This window comes from Octodon degus, unplaced genomic scaffold (genome assembly GCF_000260255.1).
Source record: "Octodon degus isolate 3935 unplaced genomic scaffold, OctDeg1.0 scaffold00032, whole genome shotgun sequence".
NCBI lineage: Eukaryota > Metazoa > Chordata > Mammalia > Rodentia > Octodontidae > Octodon > Octodon degus.
In genome coordinates, this window is record NW_004524608.1 from 2,518,067 (window position 1) to 2,534,515 (window position 16,449).

Here is a 16,449-nt window from a genome sequence, read left to right on the forward strand (position 1 = left end):
AAAAAAAAAAAAAAAAAGAATTTGACATTGCATTTCCCATCTGCAAAAAGAGGAAGAATAGACATCCCTTTTAATCTCTTCTTGGCTTCTGTGTTTTCTCAGGGCATCCCCCGAGGCGACCTGCTACAGAGCAGGTAGCTGCGATCTAGAGAGTGACCCGAAGATAGGTCCGGTTGGACTGGCCACCCACAAGGCCTCGTGCCTCGGCCTTTTTAGAAACTCATACTGTTAACTCCAGCCTGTGTTTCCAAAGGCACAAGCTACAATTGATTCGAGCTATAACAGTCATGTTTAAAGGAGGAAACATGGGTAACAAAATTAAACCAATAATCAAGAGACCTCAACCACTGCTTTTTAATTTTCTGAAAGACAGTGAGGAAAATATCCAAGGGCAAATCAGCAGTAGCTGGAGCATTTCCTGGCTTGCACAGGAGATCACTTCGAGAGACAGATATCAAGTAATGGCTTGGAAAAATCTTGCCTTGGGCTCCACGGTGAAGAAATCTCTGACATTTGTGCTGTCAAATCATCTAGGCAATCTTCTTTAGCAGCAAGTCAAAGCTAAATTTTACTCAAAAATTCACTCTAAAAATTTTTTTTTTAATTTTATTTATTTATGTGTGTGTATATGTGTGTGTGTGTGTGGCCAGCTCAGCCCACCAGGGGGCGGGGCTGGCTGGCATGTGGTGCTGGGGGATTGAACCGCGGTCCCTGTGCTTTGCTTAGCTTAGCTTGTTCTAAGTAGGTGGTTTAGACCACTGAGCCATCTCACCAGCCCCCACTCTAAAATTTTTATGTCTGCATATTTCTAATACACTTATGAAGCCCAAAGTTCCAAACCTAGACACATTGTTTAACAACCACAATTTACACATTAGCAGAAGCATTTCCCTGCCCCACACACATAAAGGATGATAAGCAGAGAGAGAAAGAGAGACAGAGAGGCGGACAGAGACAGAGTTGGGGATTCTCCGTTACACTAAATGTGGTTTGGTCCCTTTGATGTTGGCCTTAAGAAATAGCTCTTTCTGGTCTCACTCAGAAGTCAGTTTTTTCCAAAGTCTCAGATTCAGTCTCCCATAGGAGAACAGTAAGCTGGGACATGACTTTCATATGTGTTCTCTTGGACAGGGGAAATTCTTTTTTTTTTTTGGTGGAACCGGGGATTGAACTCAGGGCCTTATGCTTGCCAGGAAAGCGCTTATTCCACTGAGCCATCTCCCCAGCCCCAGACAGGGGAAATTGTTTTTTTTTTTTTTTGCCGGGAAATTCTGATGTCTCATCTGATCAGATGGGGGACGTGTCCTTGTGTCTCACATGACTTGCCTGTCTTTGGCATTAGCAAATGCTCATTTTCTATGGACTCAACTTAAAGGTTCTTTAAAAAAAAAGTGTATTTGGTATAGGGTCTCACTATGCATCTAGGACTTGTAGTGATCCTCCTGTTCTCAGCCTTACCAGCACTGGGATTACAGGCATGTGCCATGATTCTGGGTCTTGGTGGCTGGCTTAGCCTGTGGTGCTAGGGATCGAACCCTGTTCCCAGCACTTACCTAAGCAGACACTTAGTCTGCTGAGTTACCTTGTGGGCACTAACTTAAAGGTTCCTATTTGCTATATAGGAGGGAAAGATTGCAACAGTTTAGTGTTCTCCCTTCTAATTTTTTTTTTTTTTTTTTTTTTTGGTTATGAGCAGAATATATTTATTGGGGGAAAGAAAGCTTCTGTCTGAGAGAGAGACAAGAAGGAGGCCCAAGCAGGTTGTCCCTCTTCCCTCTAGTCTTTAGCAGAAACATGCCTCCAAAAATGGAAAGTGCACAGTGATGGGAGAAGAGCAGAAATAAAAATAAATAAATAAATAAATAAATAAATAAAAGAAGAGCAGAAATAAGATCAGAAAAAGGAAATATTTTCTTCTCACAATCATCATTATTAAGACCACTTGCCCAGGAATCATCACCCTTAGCATGGAAAGGTGAGAATGGGGAATCCCTCCTCACTGGAAAGAAAATGGAGGCGGAACAGGCTCAACAGGCTTTCTACAGTGTAGCGGGGACTGGGCCAGATTGTCCCAGTGAAACCTGTCCTCTAAGTCTTACGAATGGCTGGCCACCTATTGCCTTTTAACTGGCAGGTGGAGTCCCATGATATATTAGTAGGCATGTATATTTTCTAAATATAAACTAGATTTCATAAAAGACCCATTTTACAGCATTTCACATCAACATCCACTAGGCGGTGCTCTAACATCACCTTTCCCTAGCACTGTTGTCCAACAAGTCCAATAGGTCAGGCAAGGAACACTGACAAATTCAGCAACCAGGAAGACTGAACGCTGCATAGACAAAAGAGGATTTTGCCTGCAAAAGTAAAAGGTCTTATCATGAAATATAATCTTTCCATGTTCTTAACCTAAGTTTACAATCATTTTGACAAAAACAGTGCCTAAAAGACAAGGCATAAAGTTTAAGGCATAAGCAAAGGACAAACAAGGATGGCTGTGTTTGATGACCTAAATGAATCACAATCCAGAATCTGTGAAATAAAAGCAACCTCTGAGCTCCTCCCAGGTACCTTGTAGGGCACTCCAAATGATCCGAGGACCTCATTATGTCTCCCAACCTGCTAGATGTCCACTGTGCTGAGTCTGTGATTCCCAAAACCAAAGAATTTGAAGGAACAGTGGAGGATAAGAGTAGGACATTTTATTTTATTTATTTATTTTTTTTCCAACTAGCTAATTTTATTTTATTTTATTATTTTTTTGCGGTACTGGGGATTGAACTCAGAACCCTGCACTTGCTAGGCAGGTGCTTATTCTACTGAGCTATCTCTCCAGCCCCCAGGACATTTTATTGAGGAAGAGACAGCTTCTAGGGAAGACAGGAGGGGGCCTGACTGGGTTGTCAATGAGCCTACTTTTTTTTTTTTTTTTTTATGAACCTACTTTTTTTTTTTTTTTAAATTTTATTTATTTGTGTGTGTGTGTGTGTGTGTGTGTGTGTGTGTGTGGCCAGCTCAGCCCACCAGGGGGCGGGGCTGGCTGGCATGTGGTGCTGGGGGATTGAACCGCGGTCCCTGTGCTTTGCTAAGCTTGTTCTAAGGTGCTTTAGACCACTGAGCCATCTCACCAGCCCCTATGAACCTACTTTTTAAAGGAAATTTTTAGAGCAAAATCATGAGGTGGGTATAAGAGACAAAACTAGGATTATTGGGGGTCAGGGAGATGGCTCAGTAGAATAAGCGCTTCCGTGGCAAGCACAAGGGCCTGAGTTCAACCCCTGGTTCCGCAAAAAAAAAAAAAAACAAAAACAAAAACAAAGAAACAAATCTAGGATTACAATTACAGGCACTTAGGAGATAGTTCAGCAGCATAAGTGCCTGCCTGGCAAGTGCAAGGTCCTAAGTTTGATCCCTGATATCACAGGGAGAGGGGGGAATTATAGGCACTTGGGTAATGTTAATCTAACAGGGAAGCAAGTCACGTAGCAAGTGTGCACGGAAAGAACAAGCATGTTTTCTTTGGAAGTGATAAGTCCTGGTCACCCACCACCTGGGTGACTGATGTCTATCTTGACTTTATTGGACCAGATGATACCAATTATATTGCTTATCCATTGGTGAGGCCTGGAGGCCTGGTCATTCTGTCTTTATCTTGAGGCCTGGCTTTCAGTGGATGCGCCTGTAGCCACATGTTTTTCTTTCTTTTTCCTCATTTTGAGATAAGTTCTCACTGTGTAGCCCAGGCTGGCCTCAGCCTGGCCCTCATCCTGCCTCAGCCTCCTGATTCCACCTGTGCCCCACCATCCCTGGCTTAGCCTCTTTTGCAGTTCATTCTCATCGTCTGTACTGACCGCCTTGGGGGCCTATCCCTGTCTTGACTGTCTATAATATTTTTACCTGATTTAGCTGTCTATATTAAAGGGATTGTGGGATATTTAGTGCTTTCACAGTTTTAAGGCAGACTCTTTCCCAAATAAAGTTGGATGCAGAAGTTTCCTGTATCCAGGAGATGGGGTGTCGGGGGTGGGTGCGGGGTGGGGTGTGATTGGTGCTAGCTGGGGGAGGAGGAAGGAAGGTAAAGGGGAGGCGCTCAGCCTTCCCGTGTAAGACCTGAGGGGTGGCTTCCGAAGCACCAGTCTACTTCCCAAGTCAGGCCCACCCCAGGCCTGCTGAGCCAGACAGGTAATCGGGCTGGTGAGCTAGCCCCTGGTGGGGCAGGAAAGGTCAGGAAGTTTCTGTTCTTGTTTTTTGGTGCTGGGGACTGAAGCCAGAGTCTCACAAAAACTAGATAAATGAAAACAAACAAACAAACAAACAAACAAAAAATAATTTTAAAAAGGGGCCGGGGAGATGGCTCAGTGGAGTAAGCGCTTCCTTGGCAAGCACAAGGGCCTGAGTTCAATCCCCGGTTCCTCAAAAAACAAACAGACAAACAAAAACTAGATAAATGCCCAACTACTGGCCAGCTGTGGTGGTGCATGCCTGGCTGAGGCAGGAGGATCACTGAGTTTGAGGCCAACCTGGGCTACATAGTGAGTTCAAGGCCAGACTGAACTATATAGTGGACCTTGTCTTAAGAAACAGAACACCTTTAACTATTGAGCTACACTCCTAGTAGGTTTTATTGGCAGTGGTGTGGCAGAGAAGCAGCAATAAAGGGGTGGGGAGCCTTTATGAACTCTGAAGACACAGAGAGGATTGAGGGCAGGGAGATGGAGGATCCTCTGACCCGAGACAGGGAGCCTGTGACTTTATGGACCTTTGCTAGGGGCAGAGTTTGAGTGGCAGGTCCAGTGACTCACAGGAGCTGATTGGAGGCTCCCTTGTGTGGGCAGGAAAGGTAAAAGGAAGTTGTATCCAGGGCTGGAGTGGGGAAGGAGGAGGACAGGAGGACGCGCTCATTGGGAAGATAAGCTGTTGTTTTGGGATTCATCCCTGTTGGATCAGGGCCATGACAATGTAGCAGTTTGTACTGGACCGGAGCCTGTCAACTCCCAGCCCCAGGAGACAAGAATCTGCCTTTGTGCCACCTGCCTCCTTACTGGAAATTGAACATGAGGCCTTCACACTGAGCTGTGTCGTGTAGATAGATAAGATAGGTAGGTAGGTGCGTAGGTTCTACCCTAGTATAAATTGCTAAATTATTATGGTGGTCACCTAACATGCTGAAGCCCTTAAAACAACAGCCTTATCTTCCCAGTGACCACTTCCTCCCTCCCCCAAGCCCAGTCCTGGATACAATTTTTTTTTTTTTTTTTTTTTTCACGGAACCGGGGATTGAACTCAGACCCTTGTGCTTGCCAGGGAAGCACTTATTCCACTGAGCCATCTCCCTGGCCCAGTCCTGAATACAATTTCCTCTCACCTTTTCAGCGCACACAGGAGAGACCCCAGTCAGCTTCTTACATGTAGTTGAAACTAACCCTCAAGCTCTACCCCTAGCCAAAGTCCATAGAAGTCTCAGCGTTCTTTGTCTCAGGTCAGCGGAGCCCCCATTTGCCCTCAATCTTCTCTGAAGTTAATAAAGGCTGCTTTTTATCTTTTCTGTCTTTATATTGCGCTGCCAAAAAACCTAACACACACACACACACACATACACACACACACTTTCTTTCTTTCTTTCTTTTTTTTTTTTTTTTTTGTAATTTTGAAGCACAGTCCTGCCAGAGTTGCTAAATTGGACTTGAATGTGCAAGCCTCCAAATCCCAGCCTCCCAGAGTGAACCCAACCTGGTTGCATTTGCTTTAAAAAAATTTTTTTTTGAGACAGTACCTCTCACTAGAAAGTTCAGGCTGACCTTCCATAATCCTGCCTCAGCCTTCCTGCTGGGATTACAGGTGTGGGTGCTACCACACCTGGCCGTGTATTCGCATTTTTAAGCCCTCCCCAGGAGGCCCCGCTAGGCCACCCTGCCCTGGTTGGGAGGCTCAGCAACACTCTGTTCCCCCTCACACTAAAACAATTCCAGCATGGAACGTCAGCACACTCATTCTTAGTTTCAATGGCAAACAAAACTGACAAGCAGGGCTCACTGGCCTCACAGGCTGCTGACCCTGCTTCAGATCCAGGTCAGCAACTGGGATCATGAATCTGGGCAGGGAGGTCATGCTGCAGCCAGTAGAAGGGAACTGATGATGTTTTTGGGTTTTTCTTTTGTCCTGGAACCCTCTGGAGGGAGCTTGGCTGTGTCTTGGAAGCTGGGGCATGTCGGGAGGAGCCTGGAAACAGCTCCCAGCGGGTCAGAGCAGCCAGCCACCCCGCACCACGCCTGGGCCTCCAGGGTGAAGTTCCCCTTGGGGGAGGTCAGGATTTGGGATGGAGGTGGATATTGCCAAGAGGGACAGTGGAAAATGCAGAACGCAGGTTTTTTTCTTTTTCAAATTTCCCACTTGAATTAAATGCTAACTGTGCGCACAGGAGACACAAATCAATTTTGGGATTAGTTTAAGCCAGAAGTAATTGGGAAGGTAAAACTCACAAAAGAGAAAACCACAGCACACATTTCAAAGGCACACAGAAAGAATTTCTGGGTTATCTGGAGACCTTCCTTCACTTTGTTTTGGAGGCCTGGGGTTTCTTCCTTTTTGGAGCTCTGGCCAGGTGGACACTCACTTGCCTGCTCCTCACTCTCCCTGTGCCAGCCTGGGGAGGGGAGGCAGGGCCGATCTGTCCAGGCCGAGAGGCTGGTGGTGTAGATGCGATGTGCTTTGTGCAGGAGCATGGCTTGAACTTCGAGAGACTCCTGGATGCCAGCAGTTACAAAGAGGCTCATCGGAGTGACATGATCCGCTGGGGCGAGGAGAAGCGCCAGGCTGATCCGGGCTTCTTCTGCCGGAAGATCGTGGAGGGCGTCTCCCAGCCCGTGTGGGTAAGAGGGTTCCATGGAGCATGAAGAAACCCTGGCTTCGCAGCCCACTGTTATGCTCATGTGTGTCTCCTCCGTCCCTGCCACATCCAGGTCCCACCATCTCTTTGTGAGTGGTCACAATAGCTCTGGTGTCCACGTCTTGCTCTGGCTCTTGCCCCCTGTGACCCATTTATCACAGTGACTTTTTAAAAACACAGGCCAAGTCATGCTGCTGTTGCTTGGGACACTTTGGTGGCTCCCCTGGTGCTCAGGAGCGAAGTTGGTCTTGTGAATGTCTGGTGTCCCAGTGGTAGCAGATCTACAACGCATGTGCTGCAGTGGCCTGCTTGTATCGCTGAAAGCTGGGAAGGTTTCCCCATCACTGGTCTAGGCCCTGGATGGTGTAGCTCTGGCCACCCTTTGGCCTCCCGACTTCTAGATCCTAGAGCCCTAGCCTTCCCTCTGTTCTTTAAATCAAATTCTCTGGAACCAGGGCCTTGCTTTCCTGTTGCCTACAGTGCCTTTTCTTGCCCTCTTTAGCTGGCTTCACTGCTGAACCTGACAGGGCTGCCATTGTGACTTACCCTTTCCTTCCTCGTGCATTCTGGCAGCAATCACCAGTCTACTTATGCCAGGAATGATTCCAGGGCCTGGGGCGCCGCTGGTGCAGAATGCAGTGAGTCTCCACCTTCCAGGAACTTAGGTTATACCTGGCATGGGGGGGTGATAGGCACAAAAGAAGTAGAGTGTGTCAGGTGGAGATAGACGCTAAGGAAATCAAGCAGGCCTCGCGTATGAGGTGGGCTGCTGAGGGCTTGATGTTTCATTATGGTTGCTAGGGTGACCTCTTAACATGATGACATGCTGCCACCCGAAGGAAAGAAAGGCGCACTGGGAGGGTACCAGGAAAGTGGCTGTCCCAAAGGAGGAGAGGGAAGCTGTCTGATTTGATTGAGCAAAGGGGAGTGCATAGAGGAGAGACATGATTTAAGACTTAAACTGGGTGTGGTGGTACACTCCTATGACCCCAGCACTGGGGGGGGGGGAGGTTAAGGCAGGAGGGCCACAAGTGTGAGGGTTGCCTGGGCAACATAATGAGATCCTGTCTCAAAATTAAAAAATAAGGGCTGGGGATATGGCTCAGGGAGAAGATGCTGAGTTCAAACCCTAATATTACGAAAAAAAGTTGAAGCAGTGGGTGGGGGTGTAGTTCAGTGGCAGAACACAGTTCAGCCCTGGAGTTTAGTCCCCAGCACCAGAAAACAAGTTACAAGAAAGAAACAAGGGATCACAAAGCCTTCCCCCCCTCAGGAGGCTGAGGTAGGAGGATTGCTATGAATTTGAGGCCATCCTAGGCAATAAAGTAAGTTCAAAGCCAGCCTGAGCTGGAGAGTAAGACCCTGTCTCAAGAAAAGAAAGACTGGGGCTGGAGAGATGGCTCAGTGGTCTAAAGCACCTACTTGAAACAAGCTTGGCAAAACATAGGGACCTTGGTTCGATCCTCCAGCACCACATGCCAGCCAGCCCCGCCCCCTGGTGGGCTGAGCTGGCCACACACACACACACACAATAAATAAATGTAATAAATAAAAATAAATATTTAAAAAAAAAAAAAAGAAAAGAAAGACTGAAGAGAACATCAGGACCAGGCTAGCTGCATGGAGACTGAGGCGCTGCCAGTCTGCGCTGTGGTCCCCACGTAAGTTGGGAAGCTGCTGTGTAGCACAAGTCTGTCCCATTGCATTGTAAGCTCCTGGGGCTCAGGACAAGGACACTGTGCTCACCACTCTCTCCTTCGCGCCTGCTTCGGGGCAGCACTCAGCAGGTAACCTCATTTGGTGATTTGATTGGACAAATGCTTTGTCTGGCAGGTAGTTGGCACACAGTAGGGGTGGAACTGCACCGCTGTTATGGCTTCTGGTATTTATTTAAATTTATTTATTTATTTATTTTTTTGAGACTGGGCCTCACTATGTAGTTCAGGCTCGGCTTGTACTCACTATGTAGTGCAAGCCTGCTTCAAATTCATGGAGGTTCTCCTGCCTCAGCCTCCAAGCACTGGGGTGGTAGGGGTGCACCCAATGCCAGGTTTGCTGGCTTCTGTAGCCTTCTTTCCCCTCACCTGTCTTGTTGGTTACCTGTGTTCTTCCCTTGCAGCTGGTGAGTGACACACGACGGGTGTCTGATATCCAGTGGTTTCAAGAAGCCTATGGTGCTGTGATGCAGACGGTCCGCATCATGGCCTCGGTGGAGAGCAGACAGCAGCGGGGCTGGGTGTTCATGCCAGGTGAGCTGCTCAGGGTGTGCACCCCCAAGGCTCAGGACACACACACCTGTCTGCTTCCTAGCAGGTTTGCGACTGAGCAAAGGAAGGGCACAGAGGGGCATCTGAGGCCCAGGGCCTAGGAGTGCCGGGTCCCCAGATTAGGGAGTGGGTTTGGCAGAAGGTGGTTTGGAAGGTTAGGGTCCCCTGTGCCCCTGGCCCGGTCTGCCTTCCTGGGATGTCTTCTAAGGGGAGTATGCTTCTCTAGAGGGCTGACTAGGATGCACTCCAGGCCCTTCCCCTCTGCTGTCCAGTCTGGTGGGGGCTGATGGCGGGTGGACTGTGTCCAGCACTTCACATCAGCTGGCCTTGCTGTCACACCATAGCTGCCACTGCATGGATGCCACTGTTCTTGTGCCTGTGGCCCATGAGGGCACTGGTCCAGAGAGGTTAAGTCTCACTCCTGGGGCCACAGAGAATATGAGGAGGAGCTGGGCTCCTCCACAAGGCCTTCAGGGAAGAAGGGTCTCACAGACATGGGTTCCTCTGGTGGGCTGGGCCTGACTTCACTGTGTCTCTTTCAATAGGGGTGGATGATGCCGAATCAGAGTGTGGCCTGGACAACTTTGGGGGCTTTGACTGGGTTATTGAGAATCATGGAGATGAGCAGCAACTGGAGGAGCAGTTGGAGAACCTGCTGGCATTCATCCGCTCTAGACTCTGAGTCAGGTTCCAGGAATGCGCAGGAGCTGCTGGGCCAGACTGAGGCTGACTCTGTGGAGCCCCAGGTCCAGTCCTTACTGACAGGGGGAGGTGGACAGAGTGCTTTGGTCTAGATATCTGGGCTCCAGGGGGCTGAAACATGTCAGGTAAATCAGGAAAGCTCTGAGGAGTCTGTCTTCTCTGTGGAGAGGTTCCCTCTGTCTTCAGCAGGATGCTCAAAGGACAAAGGAGGTGAATGAGCTGTGCTCAAAGCAGGAACATCACCACCTCCATTGGTGCCAGACTGTTGGCCTGTGCCAGCCTCATCTTCCTGTCTGGGTGTGTTCAGCCCCTGGTTTGGGGTTCCCCAGTGTGCTTGATAATAAACCTCACTGTAGCGCATGCTTGGGGCTGGAAGTCTCTTGTTTCCCTGACAACCCTGTTGTGGGGCTCAGAAGGGCCCTCGGGTGTCGCAGTGGCCTCGGGTCTCTGCTTTACCTTGTGCCTGGCTGGAGGGTGTCCCAGAGAGGTTGACCTGTGCACCCCACAGATGACAGGCCTGCTCGTGTCAGAGGTGGGACTAGAGTCTGAGGGCTTTGCTCTCTGGGGCAGTCCCAGGAATAGCGGCTCAGGGTAACATGGAAAGTGTCACCAGTGAGTGTCTCTTTTATTTGTATGGCTTTTTATAATTTGCAGATTCCTTCACAGGTACCTTGTGAAGTGGGCAAGGAAGTGTTTTCATGTGCATCTAGCAGATGCCAAGAACTCAGAGAAGTGAAACAACTTACCCAGGGTCAGAGGGTTAATAACTGTCAGTGCTGAGTGGAATGAGGCCTCCTGACGCCTGTCTGGCCCCTTTTGCCACCTCCTGCAAGGGTGGCACAAAGTCCCATGGCTCCTTGCCACCTCTAGACCAAGGCTAAGCACCCCCACCCTTTGGTCCTACTGTCATTTTCTTCCCACAAATTCTGTCAGTTCTTACTGCAAAGGGGACAGCTGCAGAAATTAATGGTTCAGCCTGGTCCAAACTAAACTTGGCACATCCTCACCCAAATCCTCTCCTCCCCTGCTGCCACCATCCTTACTGGGCACAAGGCACTGAGGACACAAAGGTGAGCAGGACACAGGCCATTCCTCAAAGGACTGTCTAGAGGAGAGACAGAGTGTACCACGGGAAGCTCAGGTCAGTGCCCCAGAGGACTGTGAGGCTGGAGGGAAGGTGGCTGGAATTTTGTGGTGCTGCGGGCTTGACCTGTGTCCCAGGGGCACTACCTGGGAGTCGGGAGTAGCGCCAGCTGTGGAGATGAGCCAAAGCCAATGGGTCTGTGTCCCCCAAAATGGAAGGTGAAGTCTTTGGGTCACACTTGAGGTGAATTTAAAGCAGTCAGGGGGAGACTGTGGCAGGTCCATCCCTGTGACACTGAAAGGAACCCTGATTCCAAGCCTTGGAGTCTATAGGGACCCCCAGAGCAACTAGTCTGTGACCTACAGTGAGGACCTCTCATGAAGGTGCCCAACCAAGACAAAAGCAGAGCTGACAATCAAAACACCTGTAGGCTAGTGTTTCTACACTCCTAACGGTCATTCCAACTTAAAGTTTCATGAACAGATTTGGAGAGCTTGTTATATAACGTGCCCATCTGGGACCAGCCAGCAGTTATTACGTGAGAGAGCTGGAGTGAGCGTGGCTGCAGTTCGTCTCGCTGGGAAGCCATGCTCAGCCTTAGGCGCCAGTGGCTGTGTGCTCTGTCTCCACCTGCACCCCTGCTGGGCAGCCACTTCATGGAACACCCTTATTTGGACCTGAACTCTGGCATTTTTTTTTTTTTTTTTTTTTTTGGTCGAGAAGAAACCACTCCCTTAATAAAGTGTGTGACCCAAGCACCTTGTGAGCGCTGGGGGAGAGCTGCTGAGTCACACTTTGTGGCCTCAGGGAGCTCCTTAGACACAGGCAGCCAGGTGTCACCAGTCACTCGGGCATGGCACAAGGTGGGGCAAGGTCTAAGGGGTCAGAGAGGGCTTTGGAGCTGAGAGAGAGGTACTTTTAGGAGGCAGAGTGTTGGTGGGTCAGGGTTGAGGCTACTGGAGGGCCAGTAGGAGGCCTTCTTAGGTCTCCAAGTAAGAAGTGCAGGGACTAAGGAGTCGGGGTTGCTGAAAAGCAGATGGGTTGGCTTTTTTGTCCACTTTGTTTCTGACTCAACCCATTGGAGGCCTGGCATGTTCCTAAGGCTCTGCTCCTGCTGTGAGGAGGAGGGAGGCACAGGCACTGGCCTGGAAGCCAGTCACAGCCTCACGGGGGTGGGGATGGGGTAGGGGTGGGGTGGGAGTGAGGAGCGTGCAACTTCTGATCCCAGCTGGCTTCCGTAGTGCTGTCTCATTCTGCTCACCTTTCCTGGGCACCCAGGGCAGACCAGCAAGGCTTTGTAATACTAACATTGTCTTAGGATTTGATTGTTCTCTTTCTTTCTTTCTTTCTTTCTTTCTTTCTTTCTTTCTTTCTTTCTTTCTTTTTTAAATTTTGGTCTGGTTTCTTTTATTTAGCATAATTATTTTGAGATTTGTCTGTGTTATTACAGATATCAATAATTAATTCCTTTTTATTGCTCCATGAGGAATGAATACATCAGACTTGTTTACTTGTTAATGGATATCTGGGCTATTTGCAATGTGTGGGTAAGACAAAGGAGCTATGAGCACTCCTATACATGCTCTTAAGTGAATATTTTTTGGAATTTCTTTTTTTTAATTTTAAAGAGAAAAAAATTTCAAAACAAGATTAATAGGGTAACAATGGTTAATACATATTGTTATCTTTAAATTAGAGTAAGAGAAACCAATTTATCTCTCTCTCTTTTTTTTTTTTTTCTTTTAAATGTATTTGGTACAGGGTCTTACTACACATCTCCAACTCATAGTGGACCTCTGGTTTCAGCCTCCCCAGCGCTGGGATTACAGGCGTGTGCCGCCATGCCCAATCTTGGTGGCTCGGGGAGCCTGAGGGCAGAGTCATGTGGTGCCCGGGATTAAACTTGGGACCCTGTACTTTCTAGGGAGCCCCAGCCCAAGAGTAACTAATTTAATTGTCCAAACAATGTTAGCACAAACTTTCTTTTCAGTGAGCTAAGAGAGCCGGGGATACAGCACAGTAGCACAAGCACCTGCCTGGCAAACGCAGAGTCCTAAGTCCAATTTCTGGTACAAAAAAATAAATTAAATAAATAAAATCAATGAACTAAGAGAAATTAGTAGTATAACTATCTTAACTGTCCTTTATCTGTATGCATCTGTATATCTATATATCTATATCTTTTTCCTTCCTTTTCTCCATTTTCCTATCCCCGATTCTCTTTTCCTTTTGAAGTCTATTTTCATTTCATGATATCTCTGGTACATTTTGGATCTTATTTACTTTTTCAGTTTCCCACACTAGGGAGACAATATAATGCATATACATGTGTGTCTGCTTTATTTCACTTAACAGTGTGGTCTCCAGTTGTATCCACTTACCTATAAAAATCTTCAGTTTAAACTCTCAGGGGCAAAAAGTGGGGCAGGGGTAGACAGGAGGTGTAACTCTGTGGTACGGTGCTTGCCTAGCATGTGCATAAGGCCTTGGGTTGGATCCCTAGTACTGCAGATATCCAAAGGCAACCAACCAACCAACCAAAAATCCAATCAGAAAAGAAAGGAAAAGGAAGAAAAAAAGAAACACAAATTAAAAAAAAAATCACAAAATGGCCATACCACACGAGCACTGGCAGAGAGTGAGTTCTAGTTGCCCTGCATCCTTACCAGTACTTTACAGGATTGATCTTTTCAATTTTAGCCAATCTAGTAGCTCTGCAGTGGTAGCTTACTTTCATTTTATCTGGGCTTTTCTAATGATTAATGTGGAGGACCACCTGAATAGCTCTTCTTAAAAGAAGAGCAACTGTCTCCATTTTTGACTAAGCCTGACCCTATTTCCTCATATTGTTATGTACAGAGCTGGCTAGGACTTCTGTTTATCCTTCAGTTGGCCTTAAGCAATGTATATTGGTCTAGCTGAGGTGCCTGTGATAGGCTTTAAAGGTGGTGTGTGTGTTTCCCTGATAACCTACACCTGCTGCTCCTTAGTGTGAGCTGGGTCGAGACAAGACGAAGAGCCAATGCTCTGTGCCGCCAGCTGGGATCAAGCCTCGAGACAGAGGCTATGACTTCCTGGGGCTTGAAAGACTACATCAAAGCTGAAGTACCAGACCCTCCAAAACATTAGATACTATCGCAACAGCATAAAGCAGATTACTGTCTCTGCATAGCCTCTCTACATATGGCAGAGGTAAATGTAGACCACCCACCTAGCTCAGCTCACAGTAGTCACCTACTTCCCACAATTCTCAGTCAATCCTCAAGCCACTCCTCCACTGAATAAAAACCAGGTGAGGCCCTGGGTCGCTCTCTTGGTTCCAGAAAGCCATCTTCATGGCTGGACTTAGGGCCCCTTGGTTCCCCAATAATTATAAATATGTTTTAGTGTCTTTCCTTTTGCCGTGGGTTACACTGGGAGTGGTAGATTGGAATTAACTTGATGGGATTCCAATAACGTAACTTTGGGATTACAAATATTGGCTTCTTGGACTGAAACGAGGACTTGGAAGTGACTGCTACAGATTAATATGATACACATCTCAGAAGACTATGAATAGAATGGAATGATCTCAACCTGATAACCTTTACACAAACCCTACAGCAAACAATATGCTTAACAGTGAGATAGCAGATGCTTTCCCCTTGAGATAGGGACCAAAGCAAAGATGTCCACATTAATCACTTGTTAGCATTCTACTGGATGTTCTAGCCAGCACCGTGAGACAAGGAAAGGAAATGATAAAACTGTCTTTATTCAAAGATGGTGTGATTAAGTAGAAAATATGATGGAATTCCCAAAAGAGCTACTAGAATTGATAAGTGAGTTCAGCAAGTTAGCAAGATACAAGATTGATGTAGAAAAATCAACCGTAAGCCAGGCATGGTGGCACATGCCTATAATTCCAGCATTCTGGGAGGCTGAAGTAGGAGGATTTAAAGTCCAAATTCATACTGGGTGACATAGGGAAACCCTGTCTCACTATAAAAAATAAAAAAGGTTGGGGACATAGCTTAGTACGAAAGCTCTGGGTTCAATCCCTGGACACACACACACCTACATACACATGCACAAATGTTTCTATTAACACATAATCAAAAATGGAAATAAACTGGGTGTAGGGGCACATGACTATAATCCCAGCACTTGCAAGGCTGAGGTAGGAGGATTGCCACAAGTTTGAGGCTAGCGTGACTTGCATAGTGAGTTCAAGGCCAACCTGAACTACACGGTGAGATCCTGTATCAAGAAAAGTAAAAACAAAACAAAAATCAAAATATGGGGCCAGGGATCTTGCAAGATGGTGAGTAAAAAAATTGAGAAGTCAGACAGTAAAGAGAAGAAACCTGAAGCCAAGAAGGCTTCTGTCAGTGGTACTGGTAAAAAGGGTAAGGTGAAGCAGGCAAAAAAGTCCAAGAAGGGGCACCCCACTGCAGCCGAAATCCTATTCTGGTTAAAGGAATTGGTAGATACTCCCAATCTGCTATGTATTCCAGAAAGACTTTGTATAAGAGAAAGTACACAGCTGTTAAATCAAAGGTTGAGAAGGAAAGGAAGGAGAAAGTTTTTGCTACTATCAAAAAACAGGTTGGTGGGGACAAGAATGGAGGTACCTGGATGGTTAAGCTTCAGAAAATGCCTAGATACTACCCTACTGGAGATGTGCCCCGAAGGCTCTGGAGCCATGGTAAGAAACCCTTCAGTCAGCATGTGAGGAAACTGAGCTAGTATCACTCCTGGTGCCATCTTGATCATCCTCACCAGGCGTCACAGAGGCAAGAGAGTGGTCTTCCTGGAGCAGTTGGCCAGCAGCTTGCTACTTGTGACTGGGCCTCTTAGTCTTAATCGTGTTCATCTACGAAGAATGCGCCAGAAATTTGTCATTGCCACCTCTACAAAAATTGATATCAGCAAAGTGAAAATCCCCAAACACCTCACTGATACTTACTTCAAGAAGAAGCAGCTGCAGAGACCCAGACACCAGGAGGGTGAGCTCTTCGACACCAACAGAGATACCAGATTTCAGAGCAGCGCAAGATGGATCAGAAAGCGGTGGACTCATAGATTTTATTTTATTTTATTGTTTTTTAAAAAATTTTATTTGTGTGTGTGTGTGTGTGTGTGTGTGTGTGTGGCCAACTCAGCCCACCAGGGGGTGGGGCTGGCTGGCCTGTGGTGCTGGGGGATTGAACTGCAGTCCCTGTGCTTTCCTAAGCTTTCTCTGAGTAGGTGCTTTAGACCACTGAGTCATCTCACCAGCCCCGACTCACAGATTTTAGCAAAAATCAAAACTGTTCTCAGCTCTGGGGCTACCTGCAATCCCTTTTTGCTCTGACAAATGGAATTTATTCTCATAAATTAGTGCTGTAAATTTTTTTTTTAAATTAATTTATTTATTGTGTGTGTGTGTGTGTGTGTGTGTGTGTGTGTGTGTGTATGGCCAGCTCATCCCACCAGGGGGCAGGGCTGGCTGGCATGTGGTGCTGGGGTTGAACCGCGGTCGCTGT

The 16,449-nt window shown here is 47.3% G+C and overlaps 1 protein-coding gene across 1 annotated transcript in view; it reads left to right on the top strand.

Annotated features, from left to right (window-relative positions):
* Pmvk (phosphomevalonate kinase) overlaps positions 1-10,220 on the top strand; it is a 26,075-nt gene extending 15,855 nt beyond the window's left edge. Inside the window, exons 3-5 of the mRNA XM_004629802.2 lie at positions 6,720-6,872; positions 9,009-9,138; positions 9,702-10,220. Of these exons, the coding sequence (XP_004629859.1) occupies positions 6,720-6,872; positions 9,009-9,138; positions 9,702-9,838 (420 nt within the window). The 3' untranslated portion in view covers positions 9,839-10,220. The remainder of the gene's footprint in view (positions 1-6,719; positions 6,873-9,008; positions 9,139-9,701) is intronic.
* The last annotated feature ends 6,229 nt before the right edge of the window (positions 10,221-16,449 follow it).